Source organism: Anguilla anguilla, chromosome 1, assembly GCF_013347855.1.
Source record: "Anguilla anguilla isolate fAngAng1 chromosome 1, fAngAng1.pri, whole genome shotgun sequence".
Taxonomy (NCBI): domain Eukaryota; kingdom Metazoa; phylum Chordata; class Actinopteri; order Anguilliformes; family Anguillidae; genus Anguilla; species Anguilla anguilla.
The window spans coordinates 59,322,951-59,341,075 of NC_049201.1; the positions used below are offsets into that span (position 1 = coordinate 59,322,951).

Sequence of the window (18,125 nt, forward strand, 5' to 3'; positions counted from 1 at the left end):
GAGATTCTCATCATGTACGCCTTGGGCAGCCATAAGAACTATACAGTTTGCAGTGCTTTTTTATGCTTATATCTCACCTACTTACCTTAGATAAATAAAAAATATAAAAATAGAAAATAATTATAAAGTTACATCAGTTTTAAGAGTTAGAATCTTTAATTGATTGGAATACAAATTTACAGTACAAGAGTCTTAATTTTAAAAGAGGATATTATAATAGCCAATAATTAAACATGCAGTAATAAGGATCTCAGTACAACACTTTTTTACATTGGCTTGCTGCACAATATGTTCCCTTTTCATGCACCCATTATCTTTGATTTCATTTATGATATCACATGTTGTTGACTCTCCCATATTGTGTGCTTGTACAATAGTACCAAGACATGTCCCTTTGTCTCATATCAGCAGTATGAATTATTTTCAGCAATTAAAAATAACTTTTGCACCTTGTGCATAGCGTCTTTTCTTTTACTCATTGGTCCATTCTAACAGTAACCCAGCAGAAGCCCTCCTCAACTTTCTAGCCAGCTAAGGTTTCATTTTTTTCACTGCCCCTGGAGGTTACTCTCAAGAGGCTTCACTTCTGACACCCATTAAACGCAGGGCACACACTCAAATATGCTAAATAATGAGGTTCCCAAATGGCTCAAAAGGGCTTGTCACAAGCACAAGCGGAGCCACACTGCATGCTAGCTGCTTTGGGACTCTCATATGTCATTAGCTACCTGTGACCAGGAGTCCAGAATGGCAGGGCGTCTAACCAGAGCCAGGGTGGGTTACATCAGCAAGCATTCCTCTGGCAACCATTGAATTGCTTTCTCCGAACGACACGCTAGGCACCCACAGGCTTGTTGTTGTGAGAGACACAATGCTTTATCAATCGACACTAGCTCTGCTACAGTGCATCGTTTGGCTGGTGGAGGGTAAAATAATCACTTCCCCACTTCCTCATTGGAAAATGTATTGGAGTAGTGCACATGCTTCAATTGCATAGCTCCTTGGGTGCAACTGGAACTGTGGTGACTCGAGTGACAAGACTGGTGATTCCAAATTGGAGAGAAAATTGGAAAATGATTTTTAGAAAATAATAAGCTAAATGGTAGCTGTAAACCACTGACATTTTCAAAAAAGACATACAGCAGATGTCCTCAGAATCTGGGGAATTTTTTTTACACAGTTATGAAAAATTATTTCTTGTCAATACATTTTTAATGACTCCCACAGGAATCACACTTCAGCAGGGAAAGGACAACAGAAGCCATTGCATTCCCTTGTGTGTTTTTCCAAATAACTGTAGGAAAGCTTTGAATGCTGAAAGTAACTATTCCAAGGTAAAACGGGGATGAGATCAGCATTTATAACCAGCAAGGTTTTCCTGTTCATTTTTATTTATTTTTTCATTTTACTGATGATTCAGGGACATACCTGGTACTTATTTTATGATCTGTACTCAATAACAGGATGAGGTCGGCAACAGTAAAGATAAATAGCTGTCATGATGAATGGACAGTGTTTCTCAACGCTCGAAGTCACACTCCAGAGGAATTATGAAAAATTGCTCTGCTGCACATCACCGATTGCAATCCTTCTTCTGTGACCTTAAAGACTGCTCTGAGTGCACGGGAACTCGGCAGAGATAAGATCTAAAGCAGGCCCCTGCTCTGACAGTGCTCCGTTCAGGACGGGCATCAATGACACGCCACACGCCAAGCGGCACGCCGTGAAGAGCATCTCGACGCGTTCCCACCTCTGCGTCCACGTGGGGAACCCAAGCCGAGAATGACTTGAGAGGGTCAACCCAGATGAACTGAGATTTCATGAACCGAGACCTGCTCGATGACGAATGACAGAGCTGTGACAGGGAACGCGTGAATCTGATCAAAGAGGCTCGCGAAAAGAAGAGGGACATCTGGTGAGTGGCAGGAGGCCAGCGGAACATTAGGCTCTGCAATCACAGCTTGAATAAAGGCCGTAGATTTGAGCGAGCCATTTGTCCTCCTTTTCAACATGAGCATTGACAGATTATAACAGTGGAGGCAAGTATCTCTCGTGGTGATTATCCAAAATAGCTCCCCTCCCTCATAATCCTCACTGATCTGCTGGGGAAAAACTGGCAGCGGCTGGGTTGACTGTTCTGGGTTAAATGGTCCTTTGTCTCCTGGTTCTCAAGAGAAGGTTGATCTCTAGCCCACTACCCTTCTTTTCTCCCACCAGGTATATAAGCCTCAAGGTCCTGTTCATCGTGCATTACTTAATGTGAAAGATGTGCAAATACGAAAATAAAATATAACTGGAGGGAGGGTTGAGTTATGAAAAACAGCAAAAAGTACCTCACAGAATTCATAATACTGCAATATATAATAAATAAAATGATGGCATGCTGATTTGATAAAAGTGCCAGCATAGGATTTGGAACCTTGTTGCATTTCTGTCCTTCACCAACACTTTGTTTTTGGGCCCCACATGGGTTCCATAGCGCTGTCAATGTGATGGCACTGTAACCTCTCATTTTCTCTCTCTGACATACAGCGTTCCTGACAGATCCCAGCACGTCTCCTTCCGGATGAAAGCCAACCTGTACAGCTTCGCTAAGTTGCACATCCTGTACCTCACAGCGAAGCCCTCCCTGATTCAGACTGCAACACAGATTAAATATATGCTGATGAAATGAAACATCTCCTTTACCTGAGAACGTGATGTTGAATCCTTCGAACGATATGGAGAAATCGGAAATGAAGCGCAGCTGAGCTTTGAAGTTCCCGTAGAGCCCGGCGTTAACCGCAGAAGGCCGTACGGAGCCTGTGAGTCGTGCCAGTGGATGAGTGAAGCTGCCATTTTCTGTGATCAATAAGTAGTCATGGTGATCTTCCAAATGGAAGCTGTGAAAGGTGAAATGAACTCCTATCGGGAGAAAAACAAACTGTTAGGCCTACACATGATCAGAATGCAATCAAGTGCACTTGAATGGCTTGCAAAGAATCCTTTTGTTTCCAAGAGCCCGATTTTCATGTTCATCAGGAACGGCGATGAAACAACATTAAACTGCAGCAGTGAAATGTGGACTGGTGATAACATCACAATGCATATATTATAAAGGAGAGGTCATTTATAACAAGGCCGGGTATTTAAATAAAACAGAATAAGCTTAAGTTTCAATACAGACTACTGTCCAAAGACATACAATGACAATCTTAGTATCCATGCACGCGGCCCTAGCAAATTAAAATTCTATCAGCCAACTTTCCCTTGAGGGATCCTAGAGATGTGCCACTATATCCATGTTCATCATGCGCTTCCTGTACTGCTGGCAGATGTGCTGACAAATTTTAATCACCAATTAGGTTTGCTTGCTTTTTCAAGTCATGGCATGCATGGCTGATTGGCTACACCGTCCGACGCCAACCCTTTCTCCCCCCAGCACACAAAGCAAGCACTGCTCCATTTCAGTACGGGACCGAGAACAGAGAACAACAATTACACAACCTGAAAACCCATCCTACTCCAGCTCTGCCCTGACAGAAGCCCGGTGTTATCTATGCCTGCAACACAGGAGGAGCATTACTGCTACCTTTTCCGTGGCTAACCTCCACCGTCCAGGTGCAGTTTAGGGAGCTGGGGTACAACTCGGGGTATCCAGGGGACAGAATGGTTCCACTGGGGCCTCTGATGTCACCGCCACAGAGAGCTGTAAGAAGACGGGTGAAAGAACAGCGGGTTTTTTTCTTGAAGCAAACGAAACATGGCTCTGACAACAGAGCATAATTGATCATGAAATTATTATTATTAGAAATTAAAGATAGGTACAGTATACTAATAAATAAACAACAATAGCTAAAATATGTTTTGTTTCGTCATCTGCAATCCATGGAAAGGGCACTATTTTTTTTAGAAGTGATTTTAATAAAAAACAAAGGTAATATCTCGCACGACCATGGAGATCATAACAAAAGCAACATAAATATGAATGGAATCAGTAACACGACCATATCACAAACTATCAAGCCAAATCCTCCTACGGCAGCCTACACCAGCACTGTCAACTGAGCAGCACTCACCCACTGCACTGTGTTGTATCACCATGTTGGTTTACATTATTTAACTTGTTTAGTCCATGCACTGACCCAGGGAGACTAGAACATATTTCATCTTTTCATCAAATCATCTATTTACACAGATAGATATTTACAGAAGCAATTCACATAACTGTAAGTGCTCTTTTTCAACAGCACAACAGCAGTGTCACATTTGGGATTTAAGGCTACAAACTCTGAGCTTCCAGGCCGGTTCTTATTGTACACTTTACAGTACTACATCATGGTGATGGTATTACGAGGTAATGGTGTTCTGTGCTTATTCATCTGCTGTTCAGCACTATGTGCATACTATTAACGCACGTAAGTATGCATTAATACCTCACTCCTAAGTATAATGGTTATACTACAAGTACTCTAAAGAAGAGCTCTTAGATTTTTGCTATTTTTCCACTTGATACGTATTTATTGTGTACCTGGTTGGTCTGCACATCTTCTTGCTATTGCAAAATAAATAAATAAATAAATAAATAAAGATTAATTTATTGCTACCCGTTGCACTTCTGTCTCATTTTTTCAGCGTCACCAATAAAAATATCGATTCATTCACTGATGCACATTTAGGATCAGTTGCCCTTCAGCAAGTCCTGTCAATGTATATCAGCTGCACAACAAACAACAGCACAATCAGGCTCTTCTTATCTTGTTAGTGTCTCACTTCTTTACAACCACTGAATGGATGGATCAGCGTATTCATGCACAATTAATGTTCATCTCTCAGGATGCTCAATTCAACTCCACAAAGCTGCTCAATCTGGTGTTACCCATCCTGACAGTGTCTTAATGCCTCCATAGCACCACTCAATAGATGGATGAAAGCAGTCATGCAAGATCAATTTTAATCTCTCGGATGTTTGCATACAGTGCTGCAGTGCTGTATACGAGTCACAGGGAATATGCAGCTGGTGTACGACCAAGGCTTGTCATGCGGGCTTTGCATTGACTGAGCTTGCAGGCTGCCAAGGTTGGTGCACGAGCAAAAGAATGATTAAGGCTGCATAGAGTTTATACTGTAATTTTGCTGAAACGGTCTATACAGTACATGGATCAGTGAGAGTAATGGTGTGTTTGGAGAGGTTAAAACTGTTTTGTCATGACTTTAAGAAGTAGATAGAATAAGGCTTTGTCTTTTTCTGCCTGCATTAAGAGACAGATATATCAGTATATATATCAGTAGATTCCGAAGCAGAGCAGCATGATGGCAGCAGCATTTATGTGCTCCTGCTAAACAAAAACATTTTTTTACATTTTTTAATCCTAAGTAGAGAAAAATGCTTATATAACACAAATCTAATATAACACAAGTTGTATACTGTAATTGAACTGCATTTCAACCAAAAAAAAAAAACTTTTGAGAGAACTACAACTTTTAAACATTTTTAAAAAGAAGCAGATTTAAGGAACAAAATCACAATAACCAAACAAAAAGGCAAAGAACAACAAGAGGACAAGGAAAAGACAAGGAAAAGAAAGGCAAAGATAGGAAAAAGAAAAGGACTGTAAACAAGAAGACAGATATATAAAACAAAAAGGAAACAACCAAAAATAATAAACAGAATATTAATAATATATGAAGGAGAAAAAAGACAAAACAAATAGGGACAAAGACACTATAAAGACGCACAAGAACAAAAGGTAGGGACAGTACATTTATGTAAAAGCTAATTTTATATAAAAGCTCATTTTAGTGCAGTCTTTATAATTAATTAATAAGTTTTGATCAACATTTTTGATCACAAATTACAATTTACAGTACAATTGACAGTTAAGTTTTCAGTTGACAATTGACTGTTGGTTTTGATTAGAATTATAAGCATTGTTACATTTGTTGCCATGGTTGCCATGGAGATCATTTACCCAGCGGAACTCAAGGGTGCCCAGGCCAGGAAGAGTTATAAACTCACTCTATTGAGTGACAATCCTGAGTGCCTGTACGCAGACATGACCAAACTTAAAGACCTAAATGTTAAAACCAACCTAATCTTCTACACACAACGTAACCATGTGTGGAAAGCAGTCCTATGTAAGACCTATCCCTTCATTAAAAGAAGAGGCATTGGTCATGGCAGCCAAATCACCATCCATGAGGATGCAGACCTTGACAGCCCTATAATGACTGTAAATATATATAACAATGGCACTGTACTCATCCAAGGGAGTGAAGCCAGCTTCCACTCCTTTGAGGAAACATTTTTACAGCTAAAAAGAAAAGTAGAGAGTGAGAAGGCCACAGCAATTGACAGTGAGGAAGAAGATAAAGAGGAAGACACTGAGCCCTCAAACCCCACAGACAGCCTACCAGTCCCTGACCCCCCCACACTCAGTCCCCACTCTCAACACATCGCAGAGAGCCTAGCCCTGCTGGAGTTGGAATTTGTTGAATTCAGAGAGCACACCCTGTCCAGGCTGTCTGAAACCAGCTCAGTCCAGCTCCTGAGAGATGATGTCACCCAGATGCGGAGTGAATGCCGCCTTGCCATTAAGGAGCTGAGTGCAGAGATGGCTGAGCTGCGGCAAGACAACCAGGCCCTGAGAGCTCAGCTGGCCAAAGTGAAGGAAGACGCGCTGCACAGGGAGAGGGCCTTCTCCAGAGAGCTGCAGGACCTGAAAGAGCACCTCCGGGGACACACTGCAACCCCCTGCCCAACCCACACCTGCTCCACAGACACAGACACACACTGCTCTCCCCCCAAAAACACAGTCCTTCCCCCTGACACTGACACACAGCTGCCGTCAGCCATACCTGAACACTCTGGCACTACCACACTACCTGTCACACAGGAGAGTCACACACACCCGACAGACAGCCCTGCTGTTCCCAACACACAACATCACCCAGAGAACCAGCCACCCTCAGACACACAACCTCCTTCCAGCAACAAGACTGAAAAGCCCCAGGCACAGGTAGTCCTGCTCATGGACTCAAATGGAAAATTCCTGGAAGCAAAGAGGCTATTCCCTGGTCAAGAAGTCCAGGCAATCCGCTGCAGCAACACAGCAAGGGCCATGGACCTGCTGAAGAAAGACAAACTGGGAAAGCCTTCCTGCATCGTGGTGCACACTGGCACCAACGACCTGCCCAACATGCACCACAAAACTGCCAGAGCAGTGTGGAAGGTGGCAGAAAGAGCAGCACAAGAGTTTCCCCACTCACGAGTTGTCATGTCCACACTGCTGCCCAGAACAGATACACCTCCACACATCCTGCAGGAGATAAACTCAGAGATCGCCCGGGGCTGTGCTACACTACCAAATGTGCACCTGGCACACCACTCCACCATCCGCTCCTGGCATCTCTATGATGGACTCCATTTAAACCAGGAGGGGGTCAAAATTTTCGCTAAAACCCTAAAAGATGCAGCCCTGGGACGCAACCCAACAGTCCTGCCTTACATCTCTGCCAACAGAGGACGCCAGAGAATGCAGCCGCACCCCCCTACCCACACACCCCAAGCTCCACAGAGACCACACTATTCTGCTCATCGTCCTTTCCCCCCACACCACCCCAGCACCCCACACCCTGAGCACCAGCCCCGCCCCACCAGCAGAGCCCCTGTACAGCAGCAGCCCCAAAGCTATGCTGCAGCCCTGTCAAAACCCCCTGTTCCACCCACCCCACCTGCCCCGTCAGAACTTGGAGAAATTAAACACCTGCTGGGGATCCTCTGCAGCAGACTGCTGAACTAACCCTGCAGTTTCAGGGTACCACCAACAGGGGGGTGCCAAAGAATGCAACTGCACCCCCCTACCCACAGACCCCGAGCTCCACAGAGACCACACTATTCTGCTCGTCCTCCTTTCCCCCCTCACCACCCCAGCACCCCACACACTGAGCACCAGGGTGCTATGCTGCAACCCTGTCATAACCCCCCCCTCCTCCACCACCCCCCCCCCCCCTCCAGACCCCCCCCCCCCCGCCCCATCAGAACTTGGAGAAATTAAACACCTGCTGGGGATCCTCTGCAGCAGACTGGGTACAACCAACCAACAGGGTAGGGAGAAAAACCTGGCACAACGGTGTTTTTCATTAATTATTATAACTAAATAAGTAAATTATCATAAGTAAATAAATACTAACTATAACTATCATAAGTAAATAAATGCAACTAATAATATGAAGAATAAAAACATTTGTGTTAGATACATTGTTATTATACTTAGGATTATATAATGTTTATTTGTTGATTTGAAAATGAGATCATTTAGAATTAGTTCATGGAATCTGCAGGGTTTGTACTCCACAGCTTTTGGATTAAAAAGTACAGATCCTGAATTTTTAAAAAACATAGACAATATTGATATTGTAATTCTGTTAGAAACTTGGTGTCGCACTGATGTGCTCACTCAGTGCCCCTCAGGATACAATCAAATCATAGTACCCTCCTGGAAGCTGAGCACTGTGCGGCATGGCAGAGACTCGGGAGGAATAATAGTGTGGTACAGAGGGGATCTCGCTAAGCACATCACAACTGTCCAACAAGGAAGGACACACATATGGTTAAAAATAAATAAATCTATTGGCATCTGTGACAAAAACATATATTTGTGTGCAGCCTACACTCCTCCATCAGAGTCTCCCTACTTCACTGAGGAGTTCTTCAACACCCTCCACACAGAAATTGTCCATTTCCAGGCCCAGGGAAATGTGATGATCTGTGGAGACTTTAATGCCCGCACAGGCACAGAAAATGACTGCATAGAGTCAAAAGGAAATAATCATGTGTTTGGACAGACCCCTCTGCACCTCACACCCACACAAATAAAAAGAAACAACTCAGACAAAATAGTGAACAAGAATGGAAGAGAGTTAGTGCATCTCTGTCAAGCCTTAGGTCTGTATATCCTTAATGGCAGGATCAGAGGGGACTCCTTAGGGCGGTTCACGTATTCTTCAGCTCTTGGGAGTAGTGTAGTTGATTATGCAATCACTGACATGGACCCCTCCTCTATCAGTGCATTTACTGTCAGGCAGCAAACTCCCCTCTCAGACCACAATCAAATAAATGTGTTCCTGAAAAAAACTGTACATATGAAAAAATCTGAAAAACAGCCCAGTAAGCTCTACAATCTCACCCAATCATACAGATGGGCACAAGACAGCAAAGATAAATATATCAAAGCAATCAGTTCAAATGAATTAACTAACACTATTAACATTTTTAACAACACACATTACCAGAATAATAATGAAGGAATTAATCTGGCAGTTAATGACATTAATTGTATTTTTTACAAAGCAGCAATTGATGCCAGCCTTCTAAAAACAAAGCATAAAAATGTGAAACAAAAACCTACTGAAAAATGGTTTGATTCAGAATGCAAAGATATAAGAAAAAAACTGAGACAAATATCAAACCAAAAACATAAACAGCAGGATAACCAAGATTTACGCCTCAAGTATTGTGAAATACTTAAACAATACAAACAAACCCTAAAAATAAAGAAACAAAGCTACATCAATAAACAACTAATCGAAATTGAAGAATCAATCAATCAAAATCAGTTCTGGGATATGTGGAATAACTTGAGCACAACAGCACCACAAGAATTGGCTGTACAAGATGGAACCATTTGGAAAGACTATTTTGAGAATCTATACAAAGATATCCCGCAAAAAGACTTAAAATATAATCAGAATATAATTAAAGACAAACTAAACCACCTTGAATCAACAATTAAAAACAATCAAAATCCATTAGATAACCCAATCTCATTGCTAGAACTGACTGAAAAACTCCAGTCTTTAAAACCAAAAAAAGCTTGTGGTCCTGACAGCATCAGAAATGAGATGCTAAAACACAGCACTACTGAGCTGCAGAAGGCTGTGCTGAAGTTATTCAACCTGGTACTGAGCTCTGGCTGCTTTCCTGACATCTGGAACCAGGGGCTTATATCCCCGATTCACAAAAGTGGAGACAAATTGGACCCTAATAATTACCGAGGCATTTGTGTAAGCAGTAATCTGGGGAAGTTATTTTGCAGCATTCTTAATACAAGACTTTTAAACTTCCTTAACGAGCACAATGTCTTGAGTAAGAGTCAGATTGGCTTTCTACCAAACCACCGTACAACTGATCATATTTACACCCTACACACCCTAATAAATAAACATGTACACCAAACAAAAAATGGAAAAATTTTTGGATGTTTCATTGACTTCAAAAAAGCCTTTGATTCTATTTGGCACCATGGCCTATTCTATAAAATTATTCAAAGTGGTGTAGGGGGTAAAGTTTATGACATATTTAAATCTATGTATACAGGAAACAAGTGTGCGGTACGAATTGGCAATAAAAGAACAGAGTTCTTCACGCAAGGACGTGGTGTGAGACAGGGCTGTAACCTCAGTCCAGCATTGTTCAATATATACATTAATGAGTTAGCGGTGTTGTTGGAACAGTCTGCAGCTCCTGGTCTCACACTGTGTGACAAAGAAATCAAATGTTTGCTTTATGCAGATGATCTGGTCCTGCTGTCACCCACAGAAAAAGGGTTACAGCAACACCTAGATCTTCTTCAGCAATACTGCCAGAACTGGGCCCAGGCAGTAAATTTTAAAAAGACAAAAATCATGATTTTTCAAAAGAAGCCCAGATGTCAGGAAAACAGATACAAATTAACTCTAGGTAACACCGCCCTAGAGCACACTATGAATTATACCTACCTTGGTCTGACTATCACTGCATCAGGAAGTTTCCGCATGGCAGTAAATGCATTAAAAGAAAAAGCTCGAAGAGCAACATATGCAATAAAAAGACAACTTTTCAAACTAAATATCCCAATTAGAATCTGGTCCAAATTATTTGACAGTGTAATTCAGCCTATTGCGCTTTATGGAAGTGAGGTCTGGGGTCCACTCAGTCAGCAAGACTACACTGCATGGGACAAGAATCCAATTGAATCCCTACATACTGAATTCTGCAGAAATATCTTGCAAATACAAAGGAAAACACCTAACAACGCATGTAGGGCAGAATTAGGCCGATTCCCATTGGTAATAAATATACAAAAAAGAGCTCTAAAATTCTGGATACATCTCAAATCAAGTCCCAATAACACGCTACAATTTAAAGCGCTAAAATCCCAAGAACTGAACCCAGAAAAGAGTCCCCTCAGTCAGCTGGTACTGAAGCTTACTAATTCTATAACCCAAACTAACCTGCATCACGCTCAGACCAGCACTGCTTACCAGCCGCAAATCAGAATAACCCAAATTATGCAACAAACAAAAAATTTGTATTTGGAACATTGGGATAAAGAAACCAAAACACAAAGTCGACTAAATTGCTATCGAACCCTGAAAAAAGATTATACTCCAGCAGAGTATCTCTTCTCTGTCAGAGATACAAAGCAGAGACGGATCCTGACCAAATACAGACTCAGTGACCACACCCTTGAAATTGAAAAAGGCAGACACAGAAATTCATGGTTACCAAAAGAAAAACGAATATGTGGTCACTGTAAGACAGGAGAGGTTGAGACAGAGATGCACTTCCTCCTAAATTGTACAAAATATACAAATATTAGAAAAATATATTACCAAAAATTTTCAGAAATTATACATAACTTCCATTCTTTATCAAAGAACGAAAAGTGTGCAGTCCTATTAGGACAAGGACCAACAGCCCCAATTGCGGCTCAATATGTCGCAGCTTGCCATAACCTGAGGGACACTGAGTGACCATTGTACATAATTATAATTATCTATTTATTTATTTTATTTTATTTTATTAATAACAATAATAATAATAAAAATAATAATAATAAAATATATATATATATATATATATATATATATTTTTTTTTTTTTTTTTTTTTTTTTTTTTTTTTTTTTTTTTTTTAATTTAATTTATTTTAATAGAATGTTCATTATTAGTATTCCACTGTAAATATGTATTTTGAAATGATTTATGATGCTTTGGCAATATGTACCTATGTATTTCCTGCCAATAAAGCAATTTGAATTTGAATTTGAATATATCAGTAGTACTGTACACAGCGGAAAAAAAAAAAAACTGAGTAAGCTGTTCAAAAATGAAATAAAATCAATTTTCGTTTCATATTCATTTTCTGCTCTAACAGCATTTCACAAAGCAGGTTTCTGGTTTATTTGACCCAAGGATTAAGCACAATTCCCAAAGTTAAATTAGATGTTCAGTGGATTTGGACATCCAGGTTAACAGGGGTCATGACATTAAGAGGGGAATATAATCTTACAGTATCTATTTCTTCAGATAGTTCACAGGTTTCAGATTTATCTATTTCCATTTTTTTTTCAATTGTGATTTCTTTTGATTACATTTTTTCTTTTGGTATTTTTAAGAGCACAAGGCCCCACAGAAAGTCTAGAGTGATAAAATTAGAATGAATAGTTGATGTACGTATACTGCACTTTGTTGTCATGTGAAATAATCACTGCTTACAACACAAATCAAAATTCCATATATACTGTATGTACAGTGATGATTTACTATATGTACATTTTTCATTCATCATGCGTGTGTTTCAACCATCTAATGTGCTGCTTCACAAATTAGCCTTGAGTTCATATATCTGTTAGGTGAGCATTCCCCTTTTGTCTGCTGAAATATTTAAAAATTTTCTGATGCGCATGTACGTGTGTGAGTGTGAGTGTGCGTGCGCATGTGTGTGTCTATGCGTGTGTGTGCATGTGTGTGTGTGGGCCAACAACAACAAAACAAAAAAAACCTAAGAGTGTATTTTACTTTCATGTTGTCAGTTCAGTAAACACAGTGTCATTTGTGAAAATAAAGAATGCAATTCAAAAGGTTAATCGGTGAGATGTTTTTCTCAGTGTCATCGTGCCTGCTAAAAATCATCAGAGCTCGCAATTCATTGCCTCTATTTATCAACAGGTACCACACACACTACTGCCTCATGATGACTGCAAAGTTCTTAATAATTCACCAAGTATAGACAATGGACTTCATATCTATTCAAATGGAACTCTAATTACACACTGTTTACGTTGTAGATCATACTTTTTGAAAGAAGTCATTTGCCACTCAAGACAGGAAACATTGTATCCTAACCAAATAGAACTAAGGGAGAATTCGATCAAAGTTTTTACATGTATAAAAATGGAATGTAAATATATGAGGAAATTACTTACAAGTTTTTGCACTGATAGTAGGATTTTTTATTTCTTTACACAGATAGTTGTCAATGAAGACCGCCTAGACTTATCTTAACATTATGAAAAATTACAAGCCTAAATGGACTGAATGGCCTGTTTTGGTCATCTCACTGAAATTTCTTAAATAAAATTTGTCTAAAATTGCTATTAAACTAAAGCAACATCTGAAGTAAGAGATGATTGATTAATTATCTCAAATAGTGGTAAAATTGATCATAACCATAATTGTTTAAGAACCATATTCATTAAGAATAGCCAGGGAATCAGAGAGGGATGTATCTGACAAAAAAACAAAAAAACAATTAAACTTGCGTATGTTTTTTAAAAATCCACAAATGCATGGCCTTCCCATATAAGGTTAAATACTCAGGGTATTTATATTAGGGTAGATCACACTTTCCCGATGTCCAGTTTTTATGCACATCATTTTGAATAAGTGGCTAATAAGAGGTTGTCAATATCATCGCACTTACAGACCTGCAGCTAAATGAGGACAGGAGCAACAAAATGGGGAGTGAATAACAGGAATAGGAATTCTTGGTAGTTTTCAGTGGTTGGACAGCACAGGCCAAGTATAGCAGAGTAGACATACAGAACAGAAAGCATATCCTCCCACCACATGGTCAGTTTTGAAAAAGTAACATCTAATTATTGAACACTGCTGAATGGCTCGGTGAGAAAGTTGCCCATGGAGTTTCCCACTACCGGCACTGAAAATAGGTACAACCGCCCACTTGCGCATATGAGGTTTGATGAGCTTTTATAGGTATCTGTCATTTGCTGTTAATGGTCTTTAAAATCTTGGTATATTTTAGAAAGAAATTTTTAATAAATAAATCAGTAATACTACCAATTACTATGCTAATGAAATAAGGTACACTAGTTGTTCAGTGAACTGTTTCTGGATCTAGAAATAATTAACTGAACAGGAACTGGACATTTTAAATTGGGACAGCAGGGACAGGGATGAATACTAACACAAACTTTTTTGACTTGGGGGGTTGCGAGTTTCCCTTGATGGGGAAATGCCATTATACCTTCATCAAGCCTCTTGATATAAACAGATCAGCAAATGTATAGTTTACTGAAAGGGTCTGAAATAAAAACTATTCTAGCCACCCTGGTGAAGCAAGCAAATAATCTAATTCATCTGAATTGGACATAGGGTCCAATGCAGCTATGAGGCTCACTGCAAAGCCAGGCTCAGAAAAACTAATTGAGCTGTCTTTTCCACATCTATCTTGCCTTGGTAACAAAGAAAGTCCTTAATTTGCTTAATACCCATAATATCCTAATATCCAGTTAAACAGTTTTCTATTTATATACACAATTTTCTGTCTATATACATTCAGACAACCATCGAATGCAACTATTCGGGACAAAGCACAAAGCATGAAGGCCATTTCTCAGATGTTCATTTGCTCAATTACTTTTCCATCCATCTATTATCTACACTCGCTTATCCTGGTCAGTGACGTGGGGGGTGCTGGAGCCTATCCCAGCATGCATTGGGCAAGAGGCAGGAATACACCCTAGACAGGTCACAAATCTATCGCAGGGCACACACACCATTCACTCACACACTCATACCAATGGGCAATTTAGAGTCTCCAATTAGCCTACCTGCATGTCTTTGGACCTCCTATCTTACTCCAATACACCTGTTATCCAATACTCAGGCATAGGCCTATATTATCTACAAGAACGTAACCGAAAATTTGTTTCATTTTAATTTCTATTTATTTTAACTAATAAATAATTTCAATTCAATATTTTGTTGTCAAATTATAGATCAATTTCATTCATAAGGTAGTTAGCAGTGCAGTAAGTGGCATGTATATATACTGTACTGCTTTATTTTAAATATGCAATTTGGTTGGTGACTTGTGCAAACACACAATATTTCATATTTAATACTTTCTATTTGAGACTTGAAACAGCCTTCAGTGCAATAACACAAAGTTGTCTGTGTATTAAACTTCGCCATCTCCACTCCTATTCATTGCCAAAGATATGTCCAGATAGAAGAAGGAGATTTATTATCACATTACTGTATCGTCATAATTTGCTGCTTTTCTTTCTTTTTTGTAAGGGTACTTGATAATATCTGATCATATCGCTGGAAATAAGAACTAATGCTCAAAGTACATTTGAGTTCATAGATGTCCTTAGATAGAACTGAAAACAATAAAAATAAAGTGATAATTATAATACTATATATATATATATATATATATATATATATATATATATATATATATATACACACAACAAAAAAAGGGGTTTTGGAAAAGATCCAGAACTGAAGAACATACACTCACAGCCAGATACCAAGGTAAGTTAAAGGTCCTTTAAAGTGTTCCCAGAGCACTGTTCCTTATTTCCATCAACCATATGCCAGAAATATGAGGGCAGCAAGAACATAAACCCAGAATAATTAAAGTAAGCTGTAAATTTAAATTTGCATATCTGCAAAATTGGTAATTTACCGTAAATTGGGGGCACACAAAGTGAGAATAATATCAATCATTACCACATTTATACATAATATTGCACACGTTAATAATAGAGAGTTTTTAAGAGTTTTTAACTTGTCACTGACTATCTTCATTTAAACTATGCTCTACAGAGAGAATATACCACAGTAGTATGAGTTAATGACAATAGGGCAACGAAGTAAAACTCCAACATTAATGTGAGAATTCGGTCATTTTTGTAGCGATCTTAAAGAGCTGACTTTCTGCCTCGGAACTTTTTCTAACTCCCTGCACACCAGTTTTAGAAAACAAACACAAAACTACTTTCCTTTGGGTGTTAGAAATTTCTGGGTATAACATAACTGCATGACTTACCTTCACAAGCAGGCAGTGGGTGATTCCACCAGCGGTTCTTCTCACAGACAAGCGGGTCATCGTGACTCAGCGTGTAGCCTGGGTCACAACCAAAGGAAACCGAAGACCCAATGGACAGATCCTGACCGTAACGCTGCCCATTGACTGGGACCCCCGGGTCCAGACAGGAGTAGCTGTCAACAGTTACACCTGTGGAACAGAGAGCACCTGCAGGTCAGCATTCAGCCAACAGACATACGCTGACACACATAAATGCACACATGCATATATGCACACAAAGAAACATTATGCATGCCAAAATTATGATCTAGGCCAAACAGTCTTACTTTCATAGTAGATCTTGAAGCCACTGTTGGAGCGGCTATTGTCTGTGGTGAAGAGCAGGTACAGCTGATTACCACTAGAGAACAGAAACTGGGGAACCTGGGTCCCATTGAAGGAGCCGATGACCGGGGACAGCAAATTGGGCCCATCGTGAAGTTCCAAAAAGTCATAATTGAGTTCTGTCTGAAATCTGCCAGAAACATCAGTTAGGGTGAGATGGTACAACTGAATATGTCACATCAGCATGAAGGTACAAGCCTCACACGCATATCACACGCAGTCCAGCTGAAGTGCATGTTTACCCTTGTTGCATTACTAGCATCAAATTGTAATAGGTTAGCTTTTCTCATCTATTTGTCCATTACAGAGAATTATAAAGTGTTCTTCGCCCTGTGAGATGTCTTTAACAAGGGTACTAAAGCTAACAGTGTAACAGTGCGATACAACACTGCCCCCAGTTCCCACTTGTTGATGGAAATTCCGCAATGGCAGCAATTGCCATCCTAATAATGTTGCTTTATTTAAGAAAAGTTTCTCTCCAGTTCCCATCTTTTCCATGTTACTCAGACTTCAACCTTTTGACTTTTTTACACAAACAAACCATTTTCTGTCTTTTCCCCCAACTTCCATAAAAATGCCCCTTTAGACACCATGAAGGTTATTTCCATTAGTGTCATCTTCTTTTCCCCTGTCTTTGTTCCACTGCTTTTTTCCTCCACTCTTTTGCTCCCCCATCAGTAAAGTAGGCATTAAAGAGGCAAAATATTAAAGAAAAACACAAGGAACGCCAAAGATACCTGTCAAATGTGATTTTAATGGAGCGCCCTGGCTCGGCCTCGATCACCCACTCGCAGCTGAGAGAGTCCTTGTAGTACCCTGGCCACCCGGGAGACAGGATCACCCCCCTGGGGGCGGTGAAGTGACCTCCACAAGGTGCTGGAGGGCAGAGCATGCAGTTAACAGACACATTCTCACAGCGTGAAACACACGGGGAATTTACAGCATTGGTTACAGCAGATGTGCCAAGAGTCCCTGCAAAACTGACTTATACAGAATACTCATATGTGCTATTGTATTATACTACAGTACTTTCAGTTTCTATACTTATTACTTTAAATATTTTAACATTGAAAACATGTCATATGTGTCCTAATGATACTGTTCTCGCTGCAGCTGGTGCTCTGTTTTCTGATCAGCATAAAATAAAACGTCTAGATTAGTGAAATGACAGCGCTTCCATATATTCTGCAATCACACTGAAAAGTAACAAGGATACACTTTATTAATTCAAAAATATTATAGAATGTTAAGTGAAATAAGCAAGAGAAGATTGACTGGCAGGTGGTTGAATAAGTTTGAATAAGTTCGGGTGCCAAGTAAATATTATGCATAACAGGTACAGTAGTATATTAAAAAGCATACCTTCACATTTTGGAATGGGTCCACTCCACATCACCTGCCCATTGCTTAACTCACAGGTGATAGTCTCTGCTCCCTGTGTCTTTATAAAGCCTTCCTCACAGACCACGGAGATGGAGCTGCCCAGCTGGAAACTGTCCCCGAAGCGTCGGGCATTTAGGGGCATCCCAGGGTCTGGGCACTCATTGTGTCCAAAAGCTGACGGCGTTAAAGAAAGAGAAACACCATGCTCTTCTGTCACCCTTTATCTTTGAGATTTAGTTCAGAAACAGTAGTCAG

At 40.1% G+C, this 18,125-nt stretch overlaps 1 protein-coding gene across 2 annotated transcripts in view; it reads right to left on the minus strand.

The window, feature by feature from the left end:
• The window catches only part of LOC118235160 (CUB and sushi domain-containing protein 3-like), a 211,847-nt gene that overhangs the window by 132,771 nt on the left and 60,951 nt on the right, over nucleotides 1-18,125 (minus strand). For both annotated transcript variants that reach the window (XM_035432226.1, XM_035432235.1), the window contains exons 11-16: nucleotides 17,850-18,044; nucleotides 17,225-17,363; nucleotides 16,430-16,617; nucleotides 16,104-16,292; nucleotides 3,572-3,688; nucleotides 2,689-2,904 (exon numbers count right to left, since the gene is read on the minus strand). In XM_035432226.1, coding sequence (XP_035288117.1) covers nucleotides 2,689-2,904; nucleotides 3,572-3,688; nucleotides 16,104-16,292; nucleotides 16,430-16,617; nucleotides 17,225-17,363; nucleotides 17,850-18,044 — 1,044 coding nt within the window. The remainder of the gene's footprint in view (nucleotides 1-2,688; nucleotides 2,905-3,571; nucleotides 3,689-16,103; nucleotides 16,293-16,429; nucleotides 16,618-17,224; nucleotides 17,364-17,849; nucleotides 18,045-18,125) is intronic.